This window comes from Protomyctophum parallelum (assembly GCF_964188405.1).
Source record: "Protomyctophum parallelum genome assembly, chromosome: 6".
NCBI classification, from domain to species: domain Eukaryota; kingdom Metazoa; phylum Chordata; class Actinopteri; order Myctophiformes; family Myctophidae; genus Protomyctophum; species Protomyctophum parallelum.
Window position 1 is genome coordinate 28,813,490 of NC_139701.1, and position 21,623 is coordinate 28,835,112.

Sequence of the window (21,623 nt, forward strand, 5' to 3'; positions counted from 1 at the left end):
CTCTAAGCGTTGTTTACATAGCAACAGTATCACTGGTTAGAAATGGGTGTCTGATCGACACGACAGTCATCAATGTTTTACTTATTATTACCGTGTAGTTGCTAAACTACGGTAGTCATATTAACAAGGTAAACCGCATGCGTTGATGTGTGTATTTCGATGTGTTTTTTCAATGTTAGTTTACACGAATATTAACTGATGGTTTTCTCCAGTCTTTCGCTCTTATAATAATTTTCTGTGCAAACCATGTACAACAGTAGATGGTCACCAGCATCCTCTGGATAAATACTAGTGTACAACAGAGCTTGTTTCATTCAGTTACCACTGTTCCTGTGGGTTTTTAAATTGAGTCTGTAATTTAGACTAAAAAACTCTGACTGTAATTGCTAAATTGCTAAAATTGTCTGTGTCTCTCTGTGTGTACTGCCGATCACTTTACAGTGTACCTTGTTCTCATGCCATCAAGAAATATTTCCTATCACCCTTTGCTTCAGAAAGGTGGTCATACAGTAAATCCAGTGATTTTGTCTTCCCATCAGTTCTGTAGATTGTTGGTATCCACAGCAGAGCAGTGTCAAGCGGCTGCCTTGGACAGGCTAGAGGCTGATGCTATAGCCTATGATAAATAATAAAGAAAATAAGAATCATGGATAGCGAGCCCAAGATATAGCTGCAGGCAGCACATTACATTTGTTGTAACTCTGGATCACATTACATCAGTAGTATGATGATCAGATTGTTATTGTTGTTCTTATTCATATCTTCACAGAATGTCATTTCCAGCAAAGCCATCTCAACCCCTCGGGCTGCAGAAGAGTCTTGCTACAGATGACGATGAGGCGTTTTACATGCAGTGTAGAGCCGCATACCTCGCTGTATTCAGATCTAGTTTGACAAATATATCATCGAAGCAACAGTTATGCCGTGGTAAGGCATAGCACATTTGCCACCTTGTTATACAAATCTGGTCAGTTGTACACTCTCCAATAAATGTATGTGCTTGGAGTTATTTAATAACTTTATTACAATGATTACTAAAATGAGAACACAGAAAAGTCTAAGCCATATGGGCAATTGTTTCCATTGTGGTCCTGTATTCCATTGTTTGTGTAAATTGTGGAGCATATGGGGAAGCCCAGCATTTACCCTTATGGCGACCTCTGGTCTGGTTCTAGCCGCAATTTGCAACTCTAGATTTTTTACAATGGGTTGAATCTAGAGTTGCAACAAGCTCCATCCACTTCCTATTCATAATTTTTGGTTTGTGATCTGCTTGTCTTAAACGACGTTAAACTCACCAACATTGCAGCTGTAGTCCAAGCTTGAATTATCCTCTTTCAATCTGCCGAGCTTGTTTTTCATAAAACTCCACCGTAGAGATGTTATGAGATACTTTCTGTCAAGACATCCTCTGCAAGTGATTCTTTTTCTAAGTGTTGCAGTTTGGAAGCACTCGTTTTTGTTAACGGGTCGCGCTGCTGCCTCCTGCATTATGTGCAAATTCGAAACAGGTGGAATGCAGGGCCGTTCAGTGACATACGACGAGTGCTTCCAAACTCCAGCACTTAGAAAAAGAATCACTTGCAGAGGATGTCTTGACAGAAAGTAGCTCATAACATGTCTACGGTGGATTTTTATGAAAAACAAGCTCGGCAGATTGAAAGGGGATAATTCAAGCTTGGACTACAGCTGCAATGTTGGTGAGTTTAACGTCGTTTAAGACAAGCAGATCACAAACCAAAAATGATGAATAGGAAGTGGATGGAGCTTGTTGCAACTCTAGATTCATCCCATTATAAAAAAATCTAGAGTTGCAAATTGCGGCTAGTCTGGTTCATTATCATCATCAACATTTGTCAATGTCTCCAATCTTCCAGTTATCCAGCTTTCTGGTAGAAATCCATCCCAGGCAACTCTTAACAAATACTGGACTCCAAGAACTTCTAAACTCAACTTTGATGATTTCTGTGAGATTCTCAAGGTTGAGAAACAAATGGAGGAAAATGAGCTCATGAGAGCTTTCAGAAAGATGGATGCAAATGGTGATGGCTACATCTCCCACAGCGAGCTGGAGAAGGTTCTCACGTCTGTAAGTAGCCGACTCCAGGGTTTCCAAGTGGGTGCCGTGACACAAGTCCAGGGGTGCTGCAGAATACTTTGATCATATTTGGAATTTATCCATAGATATCACTTCAGTTTAACCACTTAAACCCTCTATACTTACTACAAAAGTAAGACTGACCACCAAACCTTTCCAAAAATAGCTGATCTACAAGCTCACTGAGACCTCTTTTCCACCAGTTGGTTCCCAGTGGGAACCGGTTCAGTTATTTGTGGTTCTTATTCCATGAGCCAGAGCTCCAACATTGGAACATTAATTATGAATTGAGTGGGAAAAACTATACATATTACATTATTATCACCATGAAACCTCCCCAGTTGATTACTTACACGAAGACAATGATTTATTGTATTACAAATTTAAACATTTTAAATATGCAAATGAGACATTATATAGGAAAATGTTACTACTGTGGAAGGGTTATCATATATTCATTTACTTATATTGATCCTATAAACAATTTAATATAGGTATAGCTTTGCCCACTCAATTCATAATTAACGTTCCAATTTTGGAGCTCTGGCTCATGGACTAAGAACCAAAAAGAACTGAACCGGTTACAAACGATGGGAAAGGGCTCTGTGTGTCATGTTGATGCGTTGTATGCGCCTTTATCCAAAGCACTTTACAGAGATTGTGCATTACATTCACCCATTCACACACCGATGCCAGAGGAAACCATGCAAGCAAGGCAACCTGCACATCGTGAGCAATAAGGGGTTCAGACAGAGTATTGCTCAAGGACATTTCGACACTAACTGGGGGAGCCCAGATTAAAACTGGTTCACATCCTGTAACTCTACGTCTGAGCCACTGCCGCCCCACTTGTACATTGTAGAACAATGCCATTTTTGGTGAATGTTCCCCTCAGAATAGGGATGCTGGGGTTCAAATGATTAAATGTCAATTATGAAGGTATTTTCATAATGCAAACTAACTAATATATTCTCAAGTTTTGCTAGTGACTACATCTTAGGGGGAAAGGTTTACATATTTACGTACCGTAATATGATATACATTCAGTCATTGTTGGCCATTAGTTAATTCAGTAATTGGCCTGATAATATGAGATAGGCCTAGATATTTTATTATTCAAGTCAGTCCGTGGTCCAGGTCTTACAGATATTTCATTGTGTTGTTTTCACTGCTAAAGGAAACTTACATACATACATACGTAAATTTCCAGGGAGGGGAGAAGATGACCACTGAAGAGGTGAATGCCATTTTCACCTTAGCCGATGTCAACAAAGATGGAAAGTTGGACTATGCAGAGGTTAGTTTACACGAATATTAACTGATGGTTTTCTCCAGTCTTTCGCTCTTATAATAATTTTCTGTGCAAACCATGTACAACAGTAGATGGTCACCAGCATCCTCTGGATAAATACTAGTGTACAACAGAGCTTGTTTCATTCAGTTACCACTGTTCCTGTGGGGTTTTAAATTTAGTGAGTCTGTAATTTAGACTAAAAAACTCTGACTGTAATTGCTAAATTGCTAAAATTGTCTGTGTCTCTCTGTGTGTACTGCCGATCGCTTTACAGTGTACCTTGTTCTCATGCCATCAAGAAATATTTCCTATCACCCTTTGCTTCAGAAAGGTGGTCATACAGTAAATCCAGTGATTTTGTCTTCCCATCAGTTCTGTAGATTGTTGGTATCCACAGCAGAGCAGTGTCAAGCGGCTGCCTTGGACAGGCTAGAGGCTGATGCCAAGCTGAAGAGACAGAACTTTGGCAACCATTCAGACGGCCCTCCAAAAATATCGACATCATCAAATCTGTCATCCTCAACAGCAGCAGCAACAGTACCCCAGCCTCCTGAGACACCACGGACAGAATCAGACCCTGCCCTCAAGAAAGGTACCTGACTTAACTGTACTTTTCAGCTGTGGTTCTCAAACCTTTTCATGTCAAGGGCCCCCAAAATGATATGTATTTGGTGGTGGATCCGCATCTCGAAATAGTATAGACCCCGAGGGACGCTGGTCAATGATATACTTATACTACTATATGTATCCATTCATTCAGAGAGACAGAAATCATTCACATGTAATGTGAATTTGGCTGCCATGGTAGCAGTCCACTATCATATTTCAATGTTTCTATGTTCTTTATAAGCAATGTTTTCAAATGTAGACATTAGACAACATGTCAAAGACTTGTTTCTGGTTTAAAGCAACATTCAGCAGCAGTATACAGTAAATGTTTTATGGAAGAGAGGGCCACACCCAGCCAACAGGGAAGGACGTGACCTGCCGGCCAGGTGCAGCAAACCAGTGCTGACCACACTCCAGCGACAGCCGCGCCCAGGGCACCCCCCCCACGGATCCGCCCATTGTCCTTTCTCTCATGCCAGAACTAACAGGAGGCACTCTCTGCCTTGTGTGTTCTTGGGGGATAGCAGGCACTGAGAGGTCTCTAGGACTACGGTTTGCCTCCTGCCTAGTGTCCTCCTACGTCTCACCAGACTGTTCGTCTATGCGGTGTGCATGTGTCCGTCCTTGTCCACACTTGGCCTTACTCTGAAGTATTTGAGTCAAGGTAGCCTTCTCTGCGTCTGTGTCACTGTCGTTGTTGTCGTTGAATCTGTCCTAACGAGTCTCTCTTCCTCCCCGCCTCTCTGGAGACTCTGGGGTATTGCTCATGTGTACGTTCTGTAGCTTGCTTGGTGCCCTCTTGCGAGTGCTGCAACAGAGGTTGCTAACCCCTGTTGCCCTGCCAGTCTTTCCTGGAGGTCATCTGTCTCCCCAGCGTCACCGACCTTCCTCGGTTGCCATCCAGACTTTCCTGGAAGTCACTGGTAGCCCAGGGAGTTCAGTTTGTAAATACATCAAAGATGCGAATATAATCAATTTCGAATGGATGAAGCCTCGGTCTGGAAGAGAGGTCAACAGGTGGTCTCCAACCTTCTTAGCGTGTTTCAAACCTCAACCACTACACTCTCCAGTTGGTGGGTCAGCAGTAATCGTCACTGCACCTCTCCTGCAGGCTTCCAGCTACAGACGAATCCACAGAGGGGCGCCCCGGGCGCAGCCATCACAGAGGTGCAACCAGATACATGCAAACATATTTACTGTGGATAGTACCAGTATACATATGTATAAACCAAATACCCATTTGTACAAACGTGTACACACATTGTCCACATTCGCCTCACAAATTAGTTCTAAGGAATAAGTAATAGCTCTGTTATTGATCGATTTTTCACTCTGCCATGACAAATCACCTCATTAAGACCCAGTCCATACATCATAATTTCCACACAATTAGAGCAGTGTGTTTGGAGGGTGGAGACTGTAAAGCGTTGTGATTTGGGTAATCATGTCTGCCATTAAGAGGTCGAAAGATGCCCTATCTATGCCAGTGAAAAATGCAGCTTTTCAAGCTTTGGAGAGAGCTCTATAAAGAAATACAGGGATTTTTATTCGTAAACAAGGTGACTTTTGTCTTATGCTTTATCTCACTTCCATCAGAGATGAGGAACCAAACTGATTTAAAGCCCAGTGCTTCCTACTCTATATACTAATGCAGTGCCAATTCGGGTCGTGGCCGCAGCTCGAAACTCTGGGGAACTGCTCATCCAATTGAGTTCACCCTCAACTCTGCACTCCTTTTCAGCAAGACAGTACATCCTCCAAAGGACATGTGCAAACTACATATTCATGCAGACAGTACATGTATACATACTGAGATTCCTGGAATTTAGAGATAAATATATTTAGAAAATATATTTAATTGAGCTAGCTAGCAGCGCTTTTGAAGCGAGATATGAAAAGCCACTTTGTGCTAGAGTCTTGAAATGTGACCAGTGTGTGTAGGAGAGGCGGAGAGGACCGGTGGTCCCAGTAGGAAGAGCCAGGGGCGGGCAGCTATAGGAAGATAGAGTGGGTTGCCTTAAGTGGTCAGTCCGTGTTCATATTATTGATTTGGAGGATCCCACCACTGCTCACAGAGGAGATGATGAGGGATTAGATGGCGTTGGAGGGGAGGGCCTAGACGACCGCTACTGCAAAAACAAATGAGCTCTGAGATAGCAGCGGGGATTATCACATTATTGTGCCTCTCCCACGTATTGATTTGTACCTGTTACATTTTAACCAGGTTCTGACATGTGCTGCTACATGGTCACACATGTTGAACAGGCTTTTCCGCAGAGATAAAAATAAATATTTTGACCTCTTATTTGGTGCTAGATTTGTCAGGAGAAGGTGTAGATTGCTAAGGGAGCATTTCAGCAAGAATATTTGTTGGGAGCAAGAGTCTGTGATGCACACAATGTTTTCTTGCCATTGCCAATTACTGTACAAGTTGCTATGAATATACTCTACCTGCTGTATATGTGTACATTAATTTAACTTCAAAGAGTGTACAAATGGAACCAAATGGACCTAAAAGGCCCCATTTTATTCCATGATCTGTACTCTCTTCGTTAAATTAACATGACATTTTTGTTCTTTTGTATTGTGTGCTTAAATTATACCTTTAGTTTCTAGTTTGTCCAACTTTATTTGAATACATTTATGTCACACCTTTATGTGGAAAAAAAAGATTTGAATGTGTAGTAGACTAGACGTTACGAATAAACTGCCATTGTGCGCTACAGTACATTTACTGAATGAAGGCAGGGTTAGCTGTTCAAAAAGAACACTGTCGGTATCAGTTGAACACACATTGAAGTCTTTGTTTTGCCACATCTTTATCCACATTCAGCAAACAATTACAATTTGGTTCCTTAGATTAAAACACTGTCATCAATACAAATTAGATCCATGACAAATACCCCAGTAATGGGTCTATTTATTTATATGCAGAGGTAATTCGCTGTAGTGCATCACATAGCTTTACATCTTGACTTTCTGGTCTTGGAAACAATCAGGCCTCTCATTATTGAATTGATATTTTGTGGCTTCAATTAGTGCACGGTGTGTGCGTGTGTGTGTGTGTGTGTGTGTTAGAGAGAGAGAGAGAGAGAGAGGGTGCAAGATAATGGATTAGAGGGGTTGTGTTTGTGCCATTTGTAATTTAAAATGTCTCCATAATTAATTAACTGGCTTCAGCTTGGGATCACACTTTCCTGGAAGTCAAAAGCAAGATAACCGTTTTCACTTGAACTTAACAATGGACGTCTGAAGACAGATGACTGTGTTATCATTAATGTTCCAAATCCAACTAATTAGATTGAGTAAAGTTTTGTACGTGTTTCTGCATGTGTTCTTTCATGCATGCATTACTGAATGTTTGTTATTGCGAATGCAATGAGCACTAACTGAGACCTAGGAGAACATGTCTGTCTGTCTGTCTGTGTGTCACGCTGTAACACCACCCGCCCGCCACCAGAGGGCGCAGCTGTATCACACACAAAACATACACAAAAAGTACAAAAAAATATTTGCTTCCCGCGTTCGCGCGTCTTACTTGTGATGTGTTACTTCGCAGACAGTCGCTCGTCTTCCCGTCCCTCCTCAGCTCGCAGCAGGCGTTCTTCGCTGTCTAATGTCATCACTATGACAGCCAGCAGCACTAGAGCCAGCAGAACACCAGAGCCTTCTACTTTACAGGTAAAACTCTCTGTTACGGTCCACATGTTGTCAGTGTTGTTAAAGATGGAGTGCCGTGATTTTTTGAGTGGTGCAACCACTCCCTTACGGAGCTATGTGTGTGGCTGGGTGGGTGCCTGGGTCTGAGCACGAAAACAGCATGGTTGTTTTTCACCACCTGTGCGCAATCTAACACACACACAAACGCACACACACATGTTAACTGTATATATGATGATTTCGGGTTTGCCAGTACAGTACAGTACAGTGACAGTACAGTACAGTAGCCTACAGTAGTGGGTACAGTAGAGGGACTCCCACACGGTAACTCTGTCATTTCTCAACCGTTTCGGACGGCTCGCCAGAACCGGGCCGGCACCCTGGCCGTGGTCCTGTGGGTCTGGAATTTCCGGGGACCCCCACACGGAGTTGCACAACTAACTTCACAGTTCACACGGGTGTGATTTTGTATTTCTTCCAGTTTTTCATGTGTTTTGGAGGTGACAGTACTTCAGTTCATTAAACCCCTTGGTGTGTGGTTGTTATGTACAATGAAGAGTTTCTTCCTGGAGGCTGAAACCTTGACAGTCAAGGACCTTAAATTGTTACTTTACTGTCATCTGGGGACCCCTAACCCTAGACCAATTTCTTTTAAAATAAGAAATTTAAAAAATAATGTTGGGACCTCCCCTGGTAATTGGGTGTTGGTTGGTAAAGGTTGTGTTTTGGTTCTAGATGTGTGGGTGTTTGTGTGTTTGACTTTTTTTCCCAGTGCACTTTGTGGTGTCTGGCCCATTAATAGTCTGTTTTGGTTTTCTGGACCTTGTTAGGAGTGGACTAGGAGTCATATTATTTATGGGTTTCTGGCCTACGGTGTGTGTGTGTGTGTGTGTGTGTGTGTGTGTGTGTGTGTGTGTGTGTGTGTGTGTGTGTGTGTGTGTGTGTGTGTGTGTGTGTGTGTGTGTGTGTGTGTGTGTGTGTGTGTGTGTGTGTGTGTGTGTGTGTGTGTGTGTGTGTGTGTGTGTGTGTGTGTGTGTGTGTGTGTGTGTGTGTGTGTGTGTGTGTTCAGAGCAGTCAATCACCCCTGTGGCTAGCGTAGGTGACAGTGGCCTGTATTAGTCTCCTGGCTGACCTGTCTCCATGGAGGCATTATTTCTGTGGCCTTTAAAGAGTGAACATGAGCCTGCAGCAATTTCTCTCATTTAATATAATCTGGACAAACCACTGAAGTGTTATGGTTTGATGATCCCTTACGCTTTTCACACCCCCTTTGAGGAAATTGCTTTCCTCTGAAGATGTGACAAGGCCCATATTTATAATGCCTTGCTTCTTTGTTTAACTTGCTGATTTACTGGGCCGCTAAATTAATATATGTATAACCTATTTCAGGCTATGTCCATATCAAAGGTGTTTTCTTTTAATGTGTCTCCCAGGTGTCCCCAGGTTTTGCCTGTTCAATTTCTAATTATTATTGTGTGCCAGTTATACACAAAATAACAGAACATTGGAGATGTTGTGAGGATGTTAGAAGACATCTTGATATTTTTAAATTGCCACTAGACTTAAATTGAAAAGCTGATCAAAGCTGATCAAAGTTAAATGTGGTCAAATTAACCATATCAGATCCTAGTAGTTGATTTATGTCAGCCTGTCATTGAAATGTAGTGTAACACTGCCCTCCTGTGGACACCCATGCATATAGCAGGCATTTGTGTGGAACCATGGAGTTATTCAGCTTAATTCCCATATTATGCAAACGAATAATCTAGTATATTCTCTTCTCACATGTACAGTGTTCATATATATTTCATATACTCTCCTGACGAGTTTGATAAATGAAGGATTAAGATTCAAATGGCCACCACATTAGACTGCTAGTGCTAGTGTAACGCTCAGGATTGGAACTCGGGTCTCCCGTGTGAAAGTCCAACATCTTAACCACTAGACTTAAGGGATATCCCTGAGCCTCTCTGCTACACCCCCCTTTTGACCTTCTCCCACGGGGAAACCCGATCCGGGCCATGGCACCAATGTAACGCCCGGGATTCGAACTCGGGTCTCCCGCGTGAAAGTGACAAGTCCAACATCTTAACCACTAGAGTAGACTAAAGGAATGTCCCTCTGGACCGGGGGAGATATTAGAGGCCATCAGGCAGAGGCTCTGAGCCACTCTGCTACACTAGCATGTTTTGTTCTCTGTTCCAGGAGTGGCATCAGACCTGTATGAAGGGATGTTTCTTCTTAGAGGATGATGGGAGTATCAGCTCTCTGCAGTACTGCCTGCACCTGCCCCAGACAACCAGCGTCTACCTCACCATCCAACCCCTCAACCTCAGCCAGAGGCCTGGTAAGGTACAGGCTCATATCCCACACCATCCAACCCCTCAACCTCAGCCAGAGGCCTGGTAAGGTACAGGCTCATATCCCACACCATCCAACCCCTCAACCTCAGCCAGAGGCCTGGTAAGGTACAGGCTCATATCCCACAGCGTTTACCTCACCATCCAACCCCTCATCATATCCCAACGCAGTCAGTTTGCTCTTACTGCATATTCTGGGTATGAAGTAAGCCTTGACATAAAGAAAATCATCTATTATATTTTTCAAACTATTTATTGTATTGGGGAAAAACAATCAAACTTTATTTATATAGCACATTTCATACAACAGGTGCAACCCAATTCGCTTCACAGAACAAAAAAGAAGAGAAACATTTAAAAAAGGGACAACCAATAAAATATATATATATGAGGATTAAAAAATAAAAGTAAAACTGAATTCTAAAATTAACAGGCAACCAGTAGAGGGACTTTAAAATGGGTGTAATGTGTGCTCTCTGTCTGGCCTTTGTCAGTCCACGATCTGCTGATCAACCTGTTTGATCAACCGACACCTGACTCATACGTAGTTGTGTCTCACTCTGAAAATAGCTGATCTACAAGCTCATAATAAGTTGTGTTGCGATATGTTGTGTGTGCACGATGCACTACCAAGTATAACTCAGGCTTGAGAGTGAGCTGTAAGGAATTACAGGTTGAGATCTGGGATACCTACATCTCCAGATAAAAGTCAGATAAAACAGTCTGTGTTTTTTGCTGTTTTTCAGACCAGTCCTCTTGCTGGATGGATGTGGACACCAGTCTTTTTGTCTTGTCACTAAGTGAAACCAAGGAGGACTCTACATTTGTGTGTTTTACAGAGTCAAAAGACAAAGAGGTTTGTTCTTCTACATCTTACGTTGTGTGTGTGTGTCTGTGTGTGTGTGTCTCTGTCTGTGTGTGTGTGCGTGCGTGCCCGTGTGTGCGTGCAAACCAGTTGATTGGAGACACATCACATGTCTAGTTGAGTTAGGTTGTGTGTAGGGGGGTTGGTCTTTAATGATATTAGACCGTATGAAAGCAGACTTTAACTGCTGTGTGTGTGTGTGTGTGTGTGTGTGTGTGTGTGTGTGTGTGTGTGTGTGTGTGTGTGTGTGTGTGTGTGTGTGCGCATGTGCGTGCGTGCTTGCATGCGTGTGTGTGTGTGTTTGCACAGAAGTGTGTGTGGAAGGGCGAGTTGGACGCTGGCTCCTACTACCTCCTGGCCTTCACCAGCGGCTGCAGGCTGAGGAAGAGGAGCAAGAAGGATCAGTCCAACAAACCCGCTCAACTCGTGTACAGGACGGATACTGGAGAACTGGACCTCACCAGGGAGTTCAGGTCTGTATCTGTGTCTGTGTATTCTGTGTGTGGGTGCCTTGTGTATGTCCTTGTATGTGCTTGTGTTTGTGTGCAAGTCACATCTTATAGGGCAGTGGTTTTCAAACATCAGTTAAAGTCAAACAACCGGGGCACACCTATATTCCTAGCGGAAATAGCTGATCTATAAGCTCACAGAAAAAAAACAAAGATAAGCTATTTTAAATTGTTTGTGCCAACGCATCACGGTTTGTTGATTTTTGCTATTTGTGAAGATTTTGGTATAATGACATGCCCTAAAGAGGGTCCTCAGGTTGGACGTGGTTAATGTTTTAGGTTAATCTGTTGGATTGTCCTGGACAGTTACACACTTACAATATGTGTAACATTTCCCCTGTGATGTGCTGGTCTGTGTTTGTGACACAGGGAGGTGCTGTCTGATGTCTTTGACATGGCAGACCTAGATGGGGATGGACTGCTTAGTCTGGAGGAATATAACTTCTTTGAGCTGCGGACCAGTGGCGAGAAATGCGACAAGGAGGCCTGGGCTGTGTGCAAAGGTAATCACTTGGATGGCAAGAATCATGGCCAACTGTATTCATAATCATATACGTACATGAATTCATTCTAATCCACTTTGGCATCAGTCTTAATTTTAATAGTCATTTGCTCAACCCTGCTGAAGATTATATTGCCTTTATCCATTTCCTTACACTATTTCCCATTACAGGTTTGTATTCAGATTTCAGAATGAAACTCAATACATTTACCACATATTTGGGAGACGCCCTGTCACATCATTTAGCTCTGACAGACATCCTTGCCTATGAAAGTCTGAATTAAACAAACAAGACATAATTCACAAGTGGTTTGTGGAGTTTTACCAAATGTTGTCATTTTCTTTAGTCACATTTCATAAACAGACACACATGGCTTACCAAAGCGTATATCTATTCTACGTCCGAGCATAGACATGGTAACGCTCCGCCTGCCTCTGATTGGCCTACCGACACTGCCCGTCATGCCAGACTGTCAATATATTTAGTCTTAGTTTTAGTCATCGTAGCTTAGTTTTAATTTAGTTTCCATTTAGTTTTCGTTAGTGGAGAAAGGTTGTCGACGAACATTTTTCGTCTTAGTTTTAGTCGACGAAATCAACACTGGAAGAAAGTTATCATTGCATTTCCTTAAAAATGCAGTGCCGTGATTTTTTTCCACCCTAAATCATGATCATCAGGTATTATTAGTATATAAAGGGGAAGATTCTTTTCAAAAATGTGTACAGTATTTGTTAAAATGTTTTTATGTGGACACGCCCACCAGTTCATTAAGTACGTCTTGTTTGCCTGGTGGGTGGTGATCCACCTGAACTGAAGCCGCACCAGCTGTTGTTGTATGATAAAGGGGGAGGGGTTAGGGGAGGGGTTAGGGGTGATATTGTGTTTTTTTCTTTGGCACATTTGGACTGTCAAGGTTTCAGCCTCCAGGAAGAAACCCTAAATACAAAGGGAAGACGTCATTCCACATAACAACCACACAAAGGAGCCTAATGAAGTACTGTCACCTCATAAACAAATTAAAAAATCATGGCACTCCATCTTTAAATGTCTTCATCTGAAATACTTTAGGCCTATGTGTGCTCTGGGATTTATTCACAGGCTTACTATGCCTAATGTTGAAATGTGTGTAAACAGACCATGTTTTGATTATAGTAAAATAGGTCAGTACAGAAATAAATAGTAACATTTTAAATCAATTGATCTTGACCTGTATGTGGATATCCACAGAGAATTTTGACACCAGGAGGAACCAGCTGACTCGTCAGGGCTTCATGGAGCTCAACCTGATGGAGGCCACAGAGAAAGATGGAGACCCTGCTGACCTGTGGCTCACCTTGGAAGCCATGGGCTACAACCGTGCCCTGGAGTTAGTGGAGGTGCACATGTGTACATACAGTACATAACCCCACAAATACAGTATACAGACCGAAACACACACATACAAATCACTACAGTATTAAGTGTTGAATCCATACATTGCACATGTGGTGCTTATACCCAAATGTTTCTAATCAATGTGTAGACACCACGGGTGATGTGACTTAATCACTTGAAACCTAGCATCTCTATTCTGGCGGGAACATTTCCTATTTCCAGCAAAGAGTGTAGAGGTAAAAAAGTATTTAGGGTGGAGACTGAGAGATAGGCTTGACACGATACTAACTGTTAACATACCACCTCCCTCCACCAGGCCTGTCCTTTTCAGATAGATGTTCACTGTGAGGGCACCCAGGTCTCCATTCAGCCGGTCAGTCTGGACTCTGGCCCCAGGCTACTGAACCAGGCCCTGCAGAAGTCCATCATGTCCAAGGCTGAGGCCAGAGCACTGAGGGGGCAGGACAACATCTTTATCTACACTTACAGAGGAGAGCACAGGATTTCCTCTCTCATAGCCAACAAGGTGGGCTACAAACCAATGGCTCAGATTGAGTCTACACTACACTGTAAAAGCCTGCCTGTTCATTTAACACTAAGAGTCAAATTAACACTCTGGATTTTGTTGCGTAAAATATTGTTTGATTAAAGGACTGTATTCTCAAGTGAGTTAAGAGATAAGTGAGTCCATGATAACAATTTCACAGACTGGGAGCTTTTATATTTAAAGATATTTTAGAAGATATTTTCTAACACAACTCTTCAGTATTTACTTACACTAAATAGTCACAGCGCCCCTGGTGGAGGAAAACGCACAGAGCGTGGGGTCACAGCGCCCCCCCTGGGGGAGAAAACACAGCACCCCCTGGAGGAGGAAAACGCACAGAGCGTGAAGTCACAGCGCCCCCTGGTGGAGAAAAAATCTCAGAGCATGAAGTCACAGCGTCCCCTGGTGGAGAAAAGATCAAAGAGCATGAAGCCACAGCGTCCCCTGGTGGAGAAGAAATCACAGAGCATGAAGTCACAGCGTCCCCTGGTGGAGAAGATACTGAGGCCGCCGAGAGCATGAAGTCACAGCGTCCCCTGGTGGAGAAAAGATCACAGAGCATGAAGCCACAGCGTCCCCGGGTGGAGAAGAAATCTCAGAGCATGAAGTCACAGCGTCCCCTGGTGGAGAAAAAACCACAAGATACTGAGGCCGCCGAGAGGTCCCTCAATGACAGTCGATTGGAAGAAGTTACTGAGGCCGCAGAGAGGTCCCTCAATGACCGGCGATTGGAAGAATTTCGACAGTCGATTGAAAGATTGACAACGGCATGCGGCAATGACGATGATGAAGACGATGATGAAGACGTTGATGAAGAATTTCTAACTCCCTCACCAATACATCTCCTCTCTTTCACCCCGGGCATGGTGGACCTGATAAAAATTGGAATAAAGTCGACCCCCTTACCAGACGATGTCACCAACTGACGGCGTCCCATATGTCTAGCCCAGCTCCAGATAGCCTAGAAAATACATTTGATAACTGATATGAACAGGGTCCATTATGCGCAGCAACAAACATGTATGGACCCCATGCTTCTAGAAAGCCTGGTGTTTCAATCACTGCACAGGTTGAGGTCCACAACATTTCTACTGTTATTTCAAATAGAGTGTCCAACACAAGGAGTGGTCTGGAGAGAGAATGCTGTTTGGTTACTGTACCTCACAGGCATCACAGCCCCCAAAAATGTGATAACAAGCTTAACCTTGCCTTGTTTAACATCAGGTCACTAACAAATAAGTCCTCCTCTGTAAATGATATAATCTGAGAGAAGCTAGATATAATCTTTCTAACAGAGACATGGCTTGGCTCAGATGGAGCTGTTCTAGCGCCAGCCTGTCCCGCAAACTACAGTTTCATTCACTCTGTTCGCGAGGCTAAGAAAGGAATTATTTTTTCAGACACGTTAAAATTCAAGGCTCTGACCCTTGGCAGCTTTACATCCTTTGAATACCAGGCCACTATACTACATGGTCAAGCCTCTATGCCAATGATTAGCATTTATCGCCCGCCAAAATGCAGTAAAGCAATATTTCTAACAGAAATATCAGAACTTTTATCTATCTGCTCCACTAACTATGACAGAACTCTTATCTCAGGTGATCTTAATCTTCACCTGGATGATGCTACAGATGCTATGGCTATGGGTTTCTTAGAGTTATTGCACTCCTTTGAATTTATCCAACATGTTGTTGGGCCTACACATAAACATGGGCACACTCTGGACCTGGTGATTTCTAGAGGGCTGAACATCACTGTGGAAAGGACTATTGAAAGGCCTGAGCTATCAGACCACTATCTGCTGTGTTTTAATATGACTGTCTCAGATCTAGAGAAAAACATCACTGAATATACCATAAAAAAGCGTTTTTTTAGCTCTTCTGCAGCCGACGAGTTCTCTCGTCACCTGGGCCCCCCCCTGCCCGATACTCCCCCAGTGAATGATATGGTTCAAATGTTTTATCTTAAACTAGAGTCAGCTCTTGATATAGTGGCTCCTTTGAAAACAAAAAAGAAACATAACACCAGAGTAACACCCTGGATAAATGAGCATTCACGCTCACTGAAGCAAGAATGTCGTAGAGCTGAGCGAGCTTGGAGAAAAAACAAACTCACCATCCACCTAGAGATTCTTAAAAAGTCAACAGTCGCCTATAACAAAGCCCTGCGTCTAGCAAGGCAGGCATATTTCTCTGGCATTATTAATGAGAACAAGAAAAATGCCAGTCCTATTCTCTACCATTGAACAACTTTTAACCCCCCCCCAGTCCTACAAGCAGTCATTCCCGGCCTCTAAAGCTAAGTGTAATGAGTTTGCATGCTTTTTTGACAACAACATTTTTAACATTAGAGCTGATATTATGAATGGTGCTGCTGCTAGCGCAAACCTTCAAACAGCAGCTAATGGTCCCAGGGTAGATCTCTCCAGGGGGAGCCTATTATCGTTATGCGCAATTGATGAAGACGAACTCCGCAAAACCATATCACAAATGACATCATCCTCCTGTTCATTGGATACAATTCCCACCACCTTTCTCAAAGAGGTCTTAGACAGTGTGATTGGAGATATCCTAAAAAATGTAAACAGCTCGCTACAATCAGGCGTCTTCCCAGACTCACTGAAGACTGCTGTAGTTAAGCCCCTTCTCAAGAAACACAATCTTGATCCCTCTGTTTTGGGTAACTATCGACCTATTCAAATCTACCCTTTCTGGGCAAGGTTTTAGAAAAATGCATCTTTCATCAATTGGATGTGTTTCTACAGAACAATAATGTGCACAACAAATTCCAATCTGGCTTTAGGAAAGGTCACAGTACAGAAACAGCACTTGTAAAAGTAATGAATGATCTTAGGGTGTCTGCTGACAAGAAACATGTATCCGTTCTCTTACTTCTAGATCTAACGGCTGCATTTGACACAATTGATCATTCAATTTTAATACAGCGTCTGGAGCACTGGATAGGTCTGTCTGGTACGGCCCTGTCCTGGTTTTCCTCCTACCTATCAAATAGAAGTTACTTTGTCAATCTAGCCGAGTTTTACTCAGACAAACACGACATCAGTTCTGGTATTCCACAGGGCTCGATTCTTGGCCCTCTGCTTTTCTCCTTGTACATACTGCCATTGGGCGAACTCATTGCCAATCACGGAGTCAATTTTCATTTCTATGCTGATGATACCCAACTATATCTTTATGTGGCTCCAGATGATCCCTGTGCTTTAGACCCGCTGGTTACCTGTCTGTCTAGCATCAAATGTTGGATGAATGAGAACTTTCTCAAGCTAAATGAGGATAAGACAGAAGTTCTCATAATCGGTTCTAGTGAACAGAAAGAATCAATATTAAGCAGACTTGGCAACCTGACTGTAGAAAGTAACAGTACAGTAAAGAACCTGGGGGTTATTATTGATTCTGAATTGAATTTTAATTCACACATTATTAAATCATGTTACCAAGATTGCCTTTTTTCACCTTAGAAATATTGCACGAATCAGAGCCTATGTGTCCTTGGACGATGCAAAAACGCTAATCCACGCCTTTGTTTTTTCTCGGCTTGATTACTGCAATGCACTTTTTTCAGGACTGCCTAAGAAAACAACTGACAGATTACAACTTGTCCAAAATGCAGCAGCCAGAGTTTTAACTAGAACTAAGATGAGAGAACATATTACTCCAGTTTTGGCATCACTGCACTGGCTTCCGGTTGTTTTTAGGATTGATTTTAAAATTATTTTACTTGTCTATAAAGCTCTCAATGGTCTCGCACCTTCCTACCTACATGACTGCCTGCCTAAATATGTCCCAAACCGCCCCCTAAGGTCTTCCACTGCTGGCCTGCTCGCTTTGCCTAAAAAAATGGCAACTAAAAAATACGGGGAAGCAGCTTTTTGCTTCTACGGGCCGTCGGCATGGAACAAGCTCCCACTGTACCTTCGTCAGGCAGCCTCTGTAGACATTTTTAAAGCTCAGCTCAAGACCCACTTCTACAACATTGCTTTTAATTGATCTTTTTTTTTTTTTTTTTATTCATGTCCTCACTGTATTGCATTACTGCTTGTTTTTTGTCGTTGCCTTGCTTTTCTTTTATTCTCCATTGTTCTGTAAAGCACTTTGAGCTGCATTTCATGTCATGAAAGGTGCTATACAAATAAAGTTTTATTATTATTATTATTATTAAATAATGCTGTTAGCCTTTTTTAAACTGCTGTATATAAAAACAAGCAGTAATGCAATACAGTGAGGACATGAATAACAAAAAAACAAAAAAAAGAGCTACAGATGCAGGGACAGTACAGAGAGTGCTACATTTAGGAATCTGGGAGTCATATAATCATATAATGCAAGGCCATCATGTGGGTTTGAGATTTACTGCCCCAAGGACTACACTATTCTTTCCAAAAAGTTCCAAATAATGTAATACTGACTTAGTTCCTTGTTTAGAGTACATAACTTTTGTTTTGAAACACTGGATGTTTGTTTCTTTTTATTGTTTGTGGATTTATGCATGATAACACAAAATCACATGGCCTGTTTGATTTGTGAAGTTTAAGTCAGTACAGTCAACTCCCAATATGCAGTGGAAAAGCAGCTCTTTGGACAGTTGTAATTGATATGCAGCCACTGTGTTCGTTCACATGGCAACAGGAGCCCCTCTGGAAGAATGGATGCAAACCTACATGGCTTAGACTTGGGTCTAGTTTACCAAAACAGTTAAATAATCTTAAACTGATTTTATGTTATTTCATGTTTATGTTATTTCATATTTGCCTGTGGGTATTCACAGAATGAATGCAAACCTACATGAGTAGCTTAGACTTGGGTCTAGTTTTACCAAAACAGTTAAATAATGTTAAACTGATTTTACTGTATACAAAAAATTATCAGGACAAGTTTTAACTATTGTGTAACTGTTCCATTGTGTAGAATGTCATTGCTGATGTAAGAAATGTATGTCCGATGAGATGTTTTAATAATAAAATTGTTTAACAAAATAGTTTTAGTTTGAAGAGTGTATCAAAGCTACAAAATTGTAGCTTTGATATACATTGTTTAATTTAACAAATAACTTTGATATCTCAATCCCACTGGGAGAGGCATCAGTCTGTGTCAGTGTTTGAGAGGCATCAGTCAAAGATCAGTTATCATCAGTGATATTCACTGATATAATTTAACGTGTGCATGTTTTTCATTGTGTTGCAGACCAACCAGAAAGCAACAGTGCATGTGAACAATGAGCAGAGTAAGAACTGCCACAGCAGCAGAGGAATGAATGTGTTTGCTGTGGAGGTGCCAGCCAGGTCCAAGATGGTAAGGGTTTGTACATATATACAATACATACATACGTACGTACGTACGTGTGCGTGCGTGAGTGCGTGCATGTGTGCACTGGCAATGCATAGCTTCTAGTTTAAACTGCATTCTGGTAACTCTTAAAGAACAACAAATAGCTGATTCTTTTAAACGCCCCATATATCCATCAGTTATGTATTTAATTTCCAGGCAGGGTATACAGTACATCTTTAATTCTCAATAAGAAATGTATCAGGAGGATTTGCACTTAATAGCACTAAAATGCCACAAACTATAATTACAGCAAAGTCATCCACAAGTAACCCATTTGTGAGATATATTTAGCTCTGCAACTATTGATTATTTTCTTTGCGATGATGATCGATTATTCAGATTAATCACTTAAGCCCTACTTTATACTTCGTCATACAATGCTGATCTGCTCATTTTGCTATTTTAGAAAATCTATATTTTTTTGTATGTATCATTTGTTTTCATAAATTGATTAAATAATTTAGATGTATTAACTGTCGTGTTCCTAGACAGCTTCATTCATTAAAATACTGTGAACTTAATCTGACATACAAATTGGAAAGTACTGTAAAAGAAGGGTTTTTATTATTATTAATTAAAAAGTATGATATGTGGTTTCACTGGTATGTCTACTCTACTAGGTTTGCCAGCACGTCCTGCCCATCAATGAGAAAGAGGACTGGACCTACTGTTGTGGGGAGAGCATCCTACCATGTTAGTAAGCCTTTCAATAACGAGTTAAACTATTTGACACCGACACAATTGAGTCCACAGTAGTGCTAGCACTATATATAATTGTCCAGTACTATATCTGTTCATAGACAAAGGGTTTCAGAGTTTATTATCTCACTAATGTGCCTTTGTATGTGTTGGACACTTTTTTATTCATGATATTTGTACTTTTCATGATGGTTTTGATGTGAATCAGATTGCGATTTAATCATTTGGCAACAATATACTTCTCTAGTGAAACATTTGAATGGTGTGCCTTGTGTTGTGGACCCATTTATTATGTATGTAAATTACATACACAATACATTGCTTATACTGTACATGACAACATGTGTACTGGAATTATATTTCAATTGTTACATTAAATTCAAGCAGTCAAAATGTGAATGTGTTTTGGATTAATTTAAAATCAAGCAATTTAATCTATATCCCCATATCATTGTAGATATGGTGTAGGCACAGAACTATGTTTGTGGATTCAACATCTTTCAGCAGGCCCATACACACAACAGCCGCTTAAATCTGCAATTGGGTTTCATGTCCTACCCGGTATTTGAACCAGTCTCCCATGTGGAAGACCAAACTTCTGCTGCTCTTCTGGGACGGAACTTCTGCTTGGTATGAGGAGATCTTGAACTTGAGCTTCAGGTAGTACTAATAGTCAACCAGGTATCCTACCCAACACTAGGGTCTACATTTTTCTCAATGGAAGAGTAGGAAGACCACCTCCAATCACTGAAGATGTAGTTATACAAGTAGGACGCGCAAACGCGGGAAGCGAACGCAGCTCGTGTGTGTGTGTGTGTGTGTGTGTGTGTGTGTGTGTGTGTGTGTGTGCGTGCTACAGCTGCGCCCTCTGGTGGCGGGCGGGTGGTGTCACAGCGGGACAGACACACAGACACAACACACAGACACACACACACACACACAGACAGACACGATCTGCAGGGTCTCATAGTTAGTGCTCATTGCGTTCGCAACTAGAGGTTCAGGCCTCTACACTGCCCTCAGGCATAGTTGCCTAGGCCCTCACATCGAGTAGGATACAATATCGGCTATATACAGGTAGGTCTACTATTATTCCTCAATACAAAGCCCTCAGGTGCAAGGTGGTGTGCTCTGCGTTGGCCTGGTTGGTCATGTTCATTGATGATGTTCTGCAGGGTTCTGAAACAGCCCATGCCAGGGGGGATGAGGAGGGAGAGGGAGTGGGACAACAGCATGAAGAGGAGAGCATTCATTATCATCTGTCTGATCATGGTGTCATTTGTGGGAACTGTCTTTATTTGGTGCTTTATGGAAATATTAGTTGATGAAGGGCTCTTATTAGGTGACATGGATTTAGTGAACCCACACAACATGATCACACACACACACACACACACACACATATCGTTGCCGTGGCGCTGAGTGCCAGCGAACACACACACAAGGGTCCATTGGGCTGTGCTCCAGTAGCAAGAGGTAGTGCGAAGATTTTGCATAATTATGTAGGAAACTAGGAATGTTGCGTAATCATGTAGTACGGCAAATATGGGCCAAAAGACTAATACAAATGTATGCTTAACATTAAAAGTACACTATCCAGGGCCGGGCCGGCCTAGCGGCTCGACCCCCGATCCTTTGCTACGTGTCACTCCCCATCTCTCCCCCCATTTCCTGTCAGTTTACTGTACTACACTATCCAAAGGCGACAGGTATGATCGCGTTTTAGGCGAAATGTGTAGTAAATTGGACACGTGGTCTGC

The 21,623-nt window shown here is 42.1% G+C and overlaps 1 protein-coding gene across 1 annotated transcript; it reads left to right on the forward strand.

The window, feature by feature from the left end:
• Nucleotides 1-20: 20 nt before the first annotated feature.
• Nucleotides 21-20,229, forward strand: efcab7 (EF-hand calcium binding domain 7). The gene is made up of 14 exons (XM_083768145.1): nt 21-128; nt 770-927; nt 1,878-2,089; nt 3,309-3,395; nt 3,765-3,984; nt 7,561-7,682; nt 9,867-10,008; nt 10,768-10,877; nt 11,196-11,359; nt 11,765-11,898; nt 13,126-13,274; nt 13,589-13,798; nt 19,021-19,128; nt 19,785-20,229. Exons 2-14 carry the CDS (start codon nt 771-773, stop codon nt 19,860-19,862), a joined length of 1,893 nt encoding a protein of 630 aa, XP_083624271.1. The 5' UTR covers nt 21-128; nt 770; the 3' UTR covers nt 19,863-20,229.
• The last annotated feature ends 1,394 nt before the right edge of the window (nt 20,230-21,623 follow it).